Source organism: Fundulus heteroclitus, chromosome 1 (assembly GCF_011125445.2).
Source record: "Fundulus heteroclitus isolate FHET01 chromosome 1, MU-UCD_Fhet_4.1, whole genome shotgun sequence".
Classification (NCBI taxonomy): Eukaryota; Metazoa; Chordata; class Actinopteri; order Cyprinodontiformes; family Fundulidae; genus Fundulus; species Fundulus heteroclitus.
Window position 1 is genome coordinate 12,754,419 of NC_046361.1, and position 12,383 is coordinate 12,766,801.

The 12,383-nt window shown below is 39.3% G+C and overlaps 1 protein-coding gene and 1 non-coding gene across 2 annotated transcripts; both read left to right on the plus strand.

The window, feature by feature from the left end:
• The first annotated feature begins 691 nt into the window (after positions 1-691).
• LOC110368766 lies at positions 692-3,335 on the plus strand. Its single transcript, XR_004930717.1, has 3 exons — positions 692-1,464; positions 2,804-2,859; positions 3,245-3,335. It is a non-coding gene; the product is annotated as an uncharacterized LOC110368766 (transcript).
• A 7-nt stretch (positions 3,336-3,342) lies between these two features.
• LOC118556119 lies at positions 3,343-6,596 on the plus strand. Its single transcript, XM_036135245.1, has 2 exons — positions 3,343-3,595; positions 5,007-6,596. The coding sequence occupies exons 1-2, from the start codon at positions 3,430-3,432 to the stop codon at positions 5,222-5,224; spliced, it is 384 nt and encodes a 127-aa protein (XP_035991138.1). The 5' UTR covers positions 3,343-3,429; the 3' UTR covers positions 5,225-6,596.
• The last annotated feature ends 5,787 nt before the right edge of the window (positions 6,597-12,383 follow it).

Genomic DNA, 12,383 nt, shown 5'->3' on the forward strand with positions numbered 1-12,383 from the left:
TCTGGAAGCGGACGGCAGAATCTCTGCAAACATAAACACTAAGAAGTTGCTATTTCTGAGTCTAAATGGGAAACAGTGCTCTTTTGAACTGGTAGAAAGTTCTCGAGTTTTGTTTTAAAATCAAAGTTTCTGTCATTGTAATTTGCATATATGGTGCATTTTTGTGTCTCTGCAGAATGCAAATGTAGTTGTGTCACATGAGGTGTGACTTGAACCTTGCTCATGGGCCGTGTCAAACCCAGTAGATTAGAAGGTGCATGTGAGCATGTGGTAACAGAGTCACCAGCTGGCGATCTAGCACCGTCTCCTCTGTCTGTGACAGAGCGCTTTTCAATCCTTCTTTAGGGTGCTGGATTGTTACCGCTCTAAACTTCTGCCCTCACACGACGTTTCTCCTGACTTCGTCCTCCTCACTTGTTTCATTTTCACATAAATCTTCAATTTGTGAATTAAAATTGAAACCTACTTCACCTCTTTTGTTTTGGGTCGACATCGTGTTACGCATTGATGTCCAGGTTCTGCACTCCCAAACATAACACAATCAACTTGCCCAACTTTTGATTGCGGTCCTGACTCTTGTGTGTTTCTCTATGTATTTTTCCAACCTTTATCAGCTGTTTCTAGATCTCAGAGACCAACATGGTGTTAACTATTTAGGGCTTTGATCTTGAAGCCAACAGAACAGGAAAAGTCGTAAAAGTGACAGTAACTGCTCTTCAATACGTTCGGCAGCGTTTGATAACACGTTTTGGCCATGGTTGCCAAGTTACATGCCACTTTATCTTCATGGATGGAGGGCTTTGGAGCAGGCAGACTGCAGGTATCCATGAATATATGAATATTTTATTCTAATATCAAATTACTTTTTGTCTCGTGCCCATCTCACTAACCTGCTCTCAGAATGAAAGAGGAGAAAGAAAGAGAAGCAGAGGGCGGGGGAGGCTTGGGCGACTGAAGAAAATGGGGCCAAGTGGTTCTAGAAGAGGAGGGACACAGAGAGAAAGTTGATGAAAGCTCCACGGATCCTGTTTCCTTTTAGTGCCCCTTGTTCTCCTCTCCACCATACATAACATAAAGAACGGATAAGAGGAGGTGAGGTGCTAAGGACACAAACGTGATGTTTGGAGGGAGGGCGGATGTAAAGAAGTCTAGGGAACACTAGGAAGGAGTCATTTTGGGACTAGATGAAGAGGAAGAGGCTTGCCGGTGCCTGGCTTTGTGTTTGTTTTTCATTTTAGGGCTTAGAAGAAGGCTGTGTTGCGTAGTCCTTTTTCAGTCTCCCAACATGTGTGGAGAGAAGAAATAACTTATGGAATAGAGCCTGAAAAATCGTCACCATCTGTAGCGATGAAGTGCCAGTAAGGGAAACTGTTCCCGTGAAGGATGTTTTGCATCACCCGTGAGAGCGAGGCATAAGAGCGCAGCTGTCAAAGTGGAGAACAAGCGACATTTTGCATCAAAGAGGTACACACACACACACACACACACACACACACACACACACACACACACACACACACACACACACACACACACACACACACAGGGTCTTATCATTGCCTCTGACTGAGTCCTCAATTTGACCTTAGTACCAGTGTCCATCCTGGAAAAGCTAGATTTCTATTAAAGTAGGCTTTTACTCTATTCAGCTGCCTTCCTGCCTTCCGGATGGCCTCAGACAGAGTAATCACCGTTCCTCATCTGCCATTTCAGCTTTTCCATTAAAAAATTCGAAGCTCAGTTTGTGAGCAAGACTGCAAAGGTGCTAAAGTGCATCATGTGCTGCCATGTTAGCAACTCAACTGCAGGCTTAAACGTTATGGGTAGGGGGTCTCATTATGAAAAGGCCTGCCGAGCAGCGCAGACTGAAGAAATGGTTTTATGAAAAAATAGCGGCGAGCTGAAGCCGGAACACGATGGTGCACAATGCAGCGGGTCGTTAACAACGTAGCTGGGGGAGAGAACCTGACCCCGTTACAGATTTCTTCTGTTTTTGCTTTCTTTTTACACTTCATTTTTTCAGATTATCAAACAATTTATAGTATCAGATGACGATAACCTGAGCTAATTAAAAAACAGTTTTAAAAAAGTGAAAAAAATAATTATTGAATGAAATAAAGTTATTGAAGAAATAAAAACCTTGCCCATACTTGAAAGACCAGTAGCTACCGAGGTAAATCCTGAAGTGAATCTAATTAACCTAATATTTTGGTTCATTTTCACTTGCCACACCCAGGCCTGCTGCATGACCTGTAGAATCAAGAAATTGCTTAAATCGAACTGTCAGATAACATGAAGTAGGCGATTTAAGCGAGAGCAAGTCACCATCCACAAATTAATCAGAATCAGAATCAAGTTTAATCGGCAAGTAGGTTTGCACATACAAGGAATTTGACTTGGTGATGATGGTGCAGACAGAAATAAGAATACAATAAAATAAAGTAAAATTGAATAAAATATATATATATATATATATATATATATATATATATATATATATATATATATATATATATATATATATACAGAAGTAATATACATTCAGTAAACTGTGCGTTAATGTAACGCAGAAAGAGAGAGCAGAAGACGGGCGAACCTTCTCTGGAGTCTGCCATCATAATTTTATCTCTATTTGAATATAGAACAATTATTAAACGTACACTTTAAAACATTGATATTTCTGCTTCAGTGCCTGTAAACTATTTCTGTCTGTTGTGAACGTAATGATGGAGCCCAAATTGCAGACATGTCTTCAGAAAACTCAAATGGCTTTAGAATCTGATGTTTGCTTTCTGCCTCCCAGACTTGTGATGCCTCGGGAACGACTGCCTTTCATCGGCTCATCTGGGAGCAAAACAGGTGATCAATTTATACCGAATAATTAATGTTCATTAATGGTAATTAACGGTTTGGATTTGGTTGTCTTATTCCGCTGGCTATTTTACAGAATCTTACTGAAATAAAAGTAATGAATTTAAAATAAAACTTTCTAAATGATAAAACGTTGACCTCCAGTGCCTTGCGAAGGTGTTCATACCCCTTGAACTTTTCAACATTTCAACCAACCAGAGTATTTCAAACAGCTTCGTGCTGAGACTCTTTGCTAGAAATTAAACACAGAGGACAAAGTGGACACAAACACACAAATTGCATGAGGTCCATCGACAGACCCGTGTAACCTCCTCAAGGATGTTTCTTAAAGGCGTTCCTTTCTTTTTTTTCTTTTTTTTCTGCAAATGTACAGGCAAGCCTCCCTTTAGTCCCGCTACTCTCCAGCATCCGCACCTGACTAATCGCAAAAAACTCAACCAGCAGTCCCAGACTTCCTCCTCCTCTCACCGTCACCCAGGACCATCTTCCCTCCTCCTCGCAGACGCCAACGTAACACCTTGGGGTGGCCTGGCTCACCCTGAATCCTCCTTTACCACAATGCCCCCAGCGTTTCCCCAAGCAAGACCCTCTCCAATCCCGCCGGGTCCTCGGCCGACGCCTGACACTCCTAGAGAGGAGGATGAGGAAGACGAAGAATGCTGTCATTCAGGTTTCAGCTCCGAGATCCAATCTCCGTGCCTGCTGGTCCCTAAGAACAACACAGGTATGGGTGACGTATTTCAGCTTTGTGAAGCAATGGGTCACTTCCAGGAGCTGAGAGTATTCCAGAGTGTTATGGTGATAGGATGATACCAGCACAATAAGTACATTTGTGAAATTTACTACTAAACCTATATTATCTTCAAGAATAGTTTATCATTCTTGATATCGCTCCGCTTTAAGAATGCAGGAGAACAAAATACGTGGCTCACATGTTTCCCAGATCTGCCTCTGATTGGTACATCAGCACCTAGTGACAACTCCGTCCACAAAAAGAACCAGAATTAAGAGGCTGATGGATATATGTTCATTAACCTGTTTAGTATAGCTGATTAATGTTCATAGCAAGGTTGAAGCCAATGGGAACAACAGCAACTGAGCCACGTCGTGGTAAGCCATTTCAAATCAGAGGGTAAGGGCCACACATTCTGAGGCACAGAAGTTGCCAAGTTTCTTCAGAGGGAATCGCTACACCCCTCATATGTCGATGTGACCAGCAAATTAGCTTGAGAACAGGGCAAATAGAGCTTTGTGTAATGGGTTCGTGTGTATCCAAGCTTTACATCAACAAGTGCAATTGGAAGCGTGGGATGCGGTGGTGTAAAACATGTTGTCCCTGGAGGGATACATCATGTTTCTCTGTCTGGCAATTCTATGGACTGGGTCTGGGGTTTGGTGGATGCTGGGAGAACCATACTTGCCTAATACCACTGTGCCAAGTCTAAAATAATTTTGGACGATATGGAGTTGTTGTTGTTTTGAAGGGAGGAAGTTGGTCCCTTACTTCCAGGGAAAGGAGTTCTTGATGCTTCAGCACACCCGGACATTTTGGATGATTTCGTTTTCCTGGTTCTGTGAAAACAGTTTGGGAATGGCCACGAGCCTTTCAAGCAAGAGTGCACACTGGTTTGAAATGCAAGATCCATAAGGACATGAATAAGTGTGTTACGTGTGGACAAAATGCACAAACCCCTTGCCTCAGCCTGTTAGAGTACCTTTAGAATCAATTTAGGTGGAATCTGCGAGCCAGATCAGAGGAATGATCAGCTATTCCTATAAAAATATTCGTAAAGCTTGCAGACAGCTTTTCTAGAACAGGTGTGGTCACAATACAGTTGTCACAGTAAATGGTGGTTCTACTACATATTCCAGCCCATGTACAGAGAAAACTGTTGTGTCTAAGGGCAAGTATCTCGATACTTTTGGCAATATAGGGAGTCTCTATTTGGGTACAAGCCCCGTAATAAACTTTTAAGCATCCTAAATATTCATAAAAGGGATTCTGCAATTGGGACTGACAAAACTTCACAAAGACCTCACAGGTTAATTGACAGATGTGATTGATTTGAGCTGAAGCAGTTTAATAGATGATGTTCTTTAACTAAGAGAAGCATTGTCTGTTGTTTTGTGTTTAGGTGGGGTGGGCAGAGGGCTGCGGGCGAGAAGGAGGGTGATACCTCAGCGCCGGGTTCCTCGCCCTCCACGTCTTCCACCACTGCGTCCAATCACAAACCTCAGCTTCTCTAGGAGCTTCACGTTCTCCTTCTTTGAGCTGCCACTGCATCACTCCCCTCACTGTCGGGCCGAACGGGTCAGAAACCTCTTTCAGCTCCTGAAGCAGATACACTACTGAGGACTCTTTCAGTCAAGCTATGTGTAACATTTATTAAGAGCCTGAATTGTCAAATGAATGGAGGAAGAAGTGCTGTCTTAATAAAACAATGGATGCTTTTATCTCATAACTCTGAACTTTTAAAGTTTGGGCACATTGTGTTGTGTTTGACACGTTTCGTTGGTTTTGCCGTCATCGATATACCCATAGATGGACCTATGGAGGAGATTAAAGTGTTTTAAACAGCTGCTTCCTATGATTCCTTCCAATTTTCTCTTTTTTTTTGTCAAATTAAGGAGTGGAATACTTAAAAACAGACTCAAACCGATGTATTTATCTCTCATCTAGTCCCTCTTTCTATCTGTCTCTCTCTCCCTCTCTCACAAACATCTCTGAAAGCTGAGTTGGGATAATGCAGCCATTCATTGCCTCTGAAAGACTGCTGAAGGGGAAAGAAAGGGGCTGTAAAATGGCATCTCTGTGCAGAGTTCAAGGCTGTCTTCCTCCTTCCCCGATTCACGTGTAACAGCCTGTGTAGCTCAGTGTGTGTGTGTTGACAACAAAACTGTACATTACCACAGTCACATGTGTGAACCCACCTTCCCTATGTGGCTTCTCTCTGTTAGACATTAGACAACCTCGTGTCGTTCTCCTTTGATTTGGTTTCAGTTCTCACAAAGTTACCTGTTATTGTTGTTGTTGTTGTGTAGTGAGGGATTAAAGAAATGCTCGTTTCAAGCCAAAGCCAAGGGAAGGTTTTTATTCACTATTTGCAGGAATTTCAGACAGTACTGTGGAGTTCTCATTGTAAGCAGCAGAATCTGACAGTAATTTGCGATGAAGCACAGTTGCATGTTCTGGGTCAGGGGGGTGAAAAATAAGTCCTTGTCATTCTTAGAGAAGGTATAACTGTAAGAAGACCTTGGATCCAAAATAAGTACGGCGTGCTGTTTGTGTGCCCAGTAACTGTTAGGGGTGTAAATCCGCAGCTTTATCACGATACGATGTTATATCGATTTGTTTGAATGACGATACGATATTAGCCAATATAACAAAGTCCGAAACAATTTCCAATCGATGCGATCGATATGATGCAATATTATCTGCCCACACTAATGCTTACATTGATATTAACTCACAAAAAAACTAAATATGATTTGACTATTTTACTTTGAAGCGGGCATTTAAATCAAAAACAACATTCTTCTAATTTTAAAATGATAATATATCACCTGTACCCTTTGGTCTCATGCCTTGTGGATTTCAAAATAAAGCTGCATCTTAAAAATGAAGATATGGAACAATATTTTCATTTTGCATCAATGTAATTGGATAATTAATAATTAAATCAATATATCGATGTGGATCAATGAATTGCTACACCCCTGGTAACTGTACCCCAGGCGCAAATAAGACTAGCTACCTAAAAAAAGGCTTTTTGATCCCCTGTAGAAATGAATCTGAAAGGATTATAGATTCTCTAATAAGTCTGTGATTACGTCAATAAAGTGCTTTTAACTGTGGCTCTGCAGCCGCTCGACCAAGAATGGCCACCACTTCTTCTCAACGTCTTCTCCTGTTCATCAGAACAGTTCACATAGGTGGTGATGTCTGGATGGAGAAAACTGGTTTACGACAAAAACTATTTAAATATTGCCTATTTCATTGTGCTTTCCCTTGTTTGTGGTGCTTAACTACTTCAGTGCTAACAGGCCACTGAGTGTAATACTATAAATGTGTTTAATAAAGTGGATGAGAAGACACTTTACTTCTGCAACCTGGGTTTTTCTTTTTAATCGGTTTTCCCTTCATCTCCTCTCCCTACCTTGCATAAAGTATGTCTACATGGTCCTTACCAACTTGCTAAATTGTCTCTGTTATCTCAGCTGCTAATGCTAACGCTCTACTAATGCCATCGATACCATCAGGTCAGACAAATTGTGAGTCTATATCCATTTGTTGCGGCCATCTTAACAGTGCATGAGTCACTGTCATGGCTGCTTAACACAACATTAACAATCAGTTCTCCACAATTTGATTATTTTCTAATTGGGCAAATAGTTTTTCAAACAATATTTCAATAAAATAGTGTTTTATTTAACGCCGTTAGCTTGTTTGTTGGAACACACAAACTGTTACTCTTCGTTAGTTACAAGCAAATTTGACCTCAATCCCAGTTCCTCATAACAAACCTTGGCTCTTGAATATACATAATCGCACTGAACTGCGAGATCTCTGCATCGTTTCAAGGGTTCTTGGTTTCAGTTCTATTCTTATCTGCCCTTTTTCACTTAGTTTATTAATTTTACTTATTCTTTTTATTTTTAATTTGAGGTTTAGATGATAATGCTACTAACTTAGTTAAGGAGTTTGTTGACTACACCCATTTACCCAGAAGTTGAAGTATCCTGTTGATAGATTCTTGTATTTCTACAGAAGTTTAGTGTGTGTGTGTGTGTGTGTGTGTGTGTGTGTGTGTGTGTGTGTGTGTGTGTGTGTGTGTGTGTGTGTGTGTGTGTGTGTGTGTGTGTGTGTGTGTGTGTGTGTGTAGGGCTTCAATCCATCTGTTGATCTCTTTCAGGTGTTGCCACAGATTCTCACATGGACTTATGTCTGGACTTTGACTAGGCCCTTCTAACACATAGCTATGCTTCCATCAGAACAATTCTCTTGTAGCTCTGGTAAGTTTGGGATCATTGTCCTCCCAGAAGGTGAATCTCAGCCTCAGGCTCAAGTCCTGTGTCCCTGAACAGGTTTTCTTCCAAGATTATCCTGGATTTAGCTCCTTCTGTGTTCACATCAAGAGAGCATTTTTTCAGCAGATCTACTTAGTTTCTTGAATGGTCCATTGTTTGAGGTTGTTTGTCACCTGATGGTAAAAAATTCAGATTTACCTGTATGCTTGTTTTTGAATAAGTGCTTTAAAAACAGCCTGCTTTTCACCATATTCTGGGAACTTTTACGAAGGACACACACACACTTAAACACACTGAGGAGACTCTTGTCCATAAGACGCACCCAGATGGACAGATGCCACACTGTTAAACTGACGAATGAGTCATTATTATATAATAATCTGTTTTTATCTCCATAACCACCAATGTGCAGATACAACAGATATCTGCACCTGGCCGAGTATTAGTCATCGTTACCTCCTCTGATGGTGCGGGTGAAAATTCAATCTGTGTGTTTTAGTCAGGGCGGAGAATTCAGAGCTAGGTTCAGGGTCTGTCACTTAAATATAGTGAAAAAGTAGAAAACAAAACACATTGTTGATAGAGCTGTAAAGTCCCTGAGTGAATGGAAAACGTGTTGCAAATATGAAGAGTGCATTGGGCACAGATTTATCTGACTATAACACAGACAAAACAATAGTTGGTATTTAGTTGGGGGTTTTTTCCATGCAGAAAATGACACATCCATTGTTTTTCAGCCATAGATCTTCCTGGACACCATCCTGTCAGTGCAGATGGATGGTCCAGGTGGTGGGATGCAAACCGAGTGGGTCAGTAGAACTGGGTTAGTCCCTGTTTGGCTTTGTCATTCCACAACAAGATCTTATATTATTTTTTACTCATATTTTAACACATTTTGAATGGCCGTGTTTTTACAAACAAAAGAAAGTGACGCATTTGTTACTTATAAGAATGGCTTTAACAATGCTTATTATTGTAGCCCCTTTATTTGTTAGACACTACTGCATAATCATTATAGTAGCCCTGTTCATATGTTACCATTTGGCATATCTTATTTCTTTAAAAACTCAGTAATTAATTGAAGACATCATCTTATTTGAACTCATTTTAGAATGTTTTAGATTGTTTTGAGGGAAAACACAGCTTCTCAACAATAAGAGAAACCCATTTCTTAAATAATCATGAGGTAATATTGAGGTGAGCTCTTTGGGTTTTCATTGCATGACATGAAACGTGTGTCGCTTTCTGCAAAAAAAAAGAAAAAAAAAAACGGTTCCTTTGCAGGAGCACAAAAACATCAATTCTATAAATCCACATGGTTTGAAATTAGTGTTACTTTTCTCACTTATGGGTCTTTGATCCAGTTCCTGGAGACTTACATATCTTTACCCCTCTTATGGTGGATGTACAGAGCCCTGCAAACATTTAAATATCCCTTGACTCTTCTCACATTTTGTTAAGCTGCTGCCACAAACTTCATGCCAGACTTGGGATGTGGAAGGAGAATTATATTATGTTTTCTAAATAATAAATTTGGACAATCTAACATCTATTTGCAATCACCTCACTGAGTCAATACTTTTTTAAAACCATCTTTCTCTACAATTTAGAGCACAAGTATATCTGATATATGTCTCTGCCTCTAAGAAAGTTTTTATACCCATTCTTCTTTGCAAAATAGCTAAATCCCAGTCAGACTGGATCTATGGAAATCGGTTTTCAAGTATAGCCATAGATTTTAAAATAAAAAAACGACCAGAGGTGGGTAGAGTAGCCAGAAATTATACTCAAATAAGAGTAGCACTACTTCAACATGTTTTTACTCAAGTTAAAATAAAAAGTACCCAACCAAGAAATTGCTCAAGTAAGAGTAAAAACGTATTTGGTAAGAAAGTTAAGTACTGAGTAAACATTTATATCAACTGATTTAATATTCAAAAGTTATGCAATTGGTCAGGGAAAAATATTAAATGATGTACAAATTCTGGTATTTTAACGACTAACATAAAACATTTAAAAACAATAACAATTACAAAGTAACAAATTCAGGCGGAAGAAACACCTTTTTTAAACAGTAGCTACGTTTACATGGACAAAAGTAATTGGAATAAAGGGCCGATTGGAATAAAAATGTGTCACATAAACACACCAATCGGAATATTATGATCGGATTAAGCTCAATCGGAATTAAATTGTAATTTGAATGAGAGGGGTAGTTTATGCCGATTGATAATCTGATCAACGTGCATGTAAACATTTGTCAGGATCAAGTTATTCCGAACGTGGCAAACTGACCTGAGTGCGTATGTGTGCCTGATGTAGACGTCACGTATTTTCACGTTGGTGAGTGGCAGAAATGTGTGCAGAAATGTCATTTTCTCTTGTGATTTACTTTGTTTTTGTCTATCAAATAAAAAGGTAATACAATATATTGAAGTTTGTTGACCCGAACGTGTCACAATTTGAAAAATGTCAAGGTGTATGAGTACTTTTGCAATGTGCTGTTCCCTCTGTGCTGTTCCTACTTTGATTGAGCAAACGGGGTAGAACTAATCGGATGTTTCCCACAGGGTTTTTCATATCTCAGTTAAACATTATTAGGTCTTATGAGAGGAGATCAAGGTGAGGTTGTTTTATTTATGACATTTATATTGCAACAGTCTTATCGTTCTAATAAATCATTAAACTCAAGCACCATGTTTATTTGACTTTTTTTTCTTGCTCCTAAAAACTGGTTTATTGCCTAAAGATTTGTGACTTGCAAAGGTTTCTGAACACCTTCTTTTCTCCCTTCACATTGTTAGTCGGTCTGCTTTCAAGCAGAATGTCTGTTTTGCTCATCAATCTTGATGCTCAGAATTAGATTAGATCAAATATATGATGGCTTAAATATGTTAAAACACATACATTACATCTTACAAAAATCTGTCTTTTAAAACCTCCTACAAGGGGGTTTCCAGTTGTTGTTGGAATAATCACTGAAGCCTAATCAGGTTCCAGTGATTCAAAACAAGAAGTTTTAGAATGCCATTCTGTATTTTAGCTTCAGGTACAATCACAAGATCATGTCCAATCTTAAGGGCATATATTTCAGATTTGTTTTTTTTCTTTCGCTTTTTTTTTCTATTGTTTGAAAAGTTCTGTTTCTAGAGAGAATTCATTTCAAAATCAGCAACTTCATTTATTTTTACACACAATATTTAATCGCAAATGTCCGAAATAATGGTGGATTTGTTCCAATCAAAACCAACTGGTGAATCCATTTTTCTTTTGCAAAAAATAAGTAAATACAGTTTTAAGTTTTGAAACGTTCAGTTTCGGTTAAAACCGAAAGGTTTGGTTCCCCAGTCTGCAGGAATATGATCTAGGATGGTTTATAATTAGTCTAGTACTGTAAAGGTTAACTCAGGTAACCTGGTCCAGGACAAGTAATTCAATTATCAAGTTAAGGACCAGATGTTATTTGTTTTTTACATAAAGAGTGTACGCTATAGCGTCTTCCACAACACGCTATAGATGCCTGAAAAACAGTACATCCCCACCAAGAGGAAACTCTTATCTGCCAGTTAAAAATCTGATATGTAGATGCAGTTGTGTTGTTTCTGCACATGTACTCTGAGTGAGAGAGAGAGGTATGATGAGATGAGTATTTTCTTCATTTTACCAAATCTGATTTTTAATGTAAATAATATTATTTGGTTAGCACTGCCAGGCCATTATTTCTATTTTGAACTGTGTTACTAGCTGGAAGATTTGTGGGTTTGGAAAATGAAAACTCTATTATCTGTCATTTTATGTGTTTTTCTAAGCCTCAGAGGCTTTTTGGTGCTTGTTGTTCTGCTTGGTGGCAGCAGTGTTTCAAAATGAATCTGCATTTAGCTGGAAAATGGCTAAATGGGACAGTTGCAAAACACCTCTGCCTCTGTTGCAGAGAGTTAAGACGGAAAAAGTTGAGCAAAGCCTGCACGACAAATCCCACTTCAAAATGATGTTTCACGGTGGGAATTTAATAATGTAATCCTTAATTGGATTCAGAGAGTTAATATGCTAAGAGACTGATTGGCAGACATGGGTCCCACTGACATGACATGACCTATGATGATATCTCCTGTGGACCAGCATGGGTAAAACATCATTAATTTACTCTACATTTGCTCTATCATGAAAATAAAATGTATCAACATAATGGAAAAATCCTGAGAAAGCATGTTTATATTGAATGCATGCAGAATGCTCCAGGTATATATCCTGCACAGGTCAGCTAGTTAAATTCTTTACAACAAAAAACTGCAATAAAATTTGCAACGAAGGTCAGCGTTCTGCTAAATTAATACACAACTCTGAACCATGTGACTGAGATACAGCCAAAACATGCTAAAAATAAACCTCAGGATGAAATCCACCATCTGTCATGCATCAAAACACCAAAATGTCACCACAGGCAGTCTGTCTGGGCTCAGAGGATCACTGAGTTTCTGTCAATC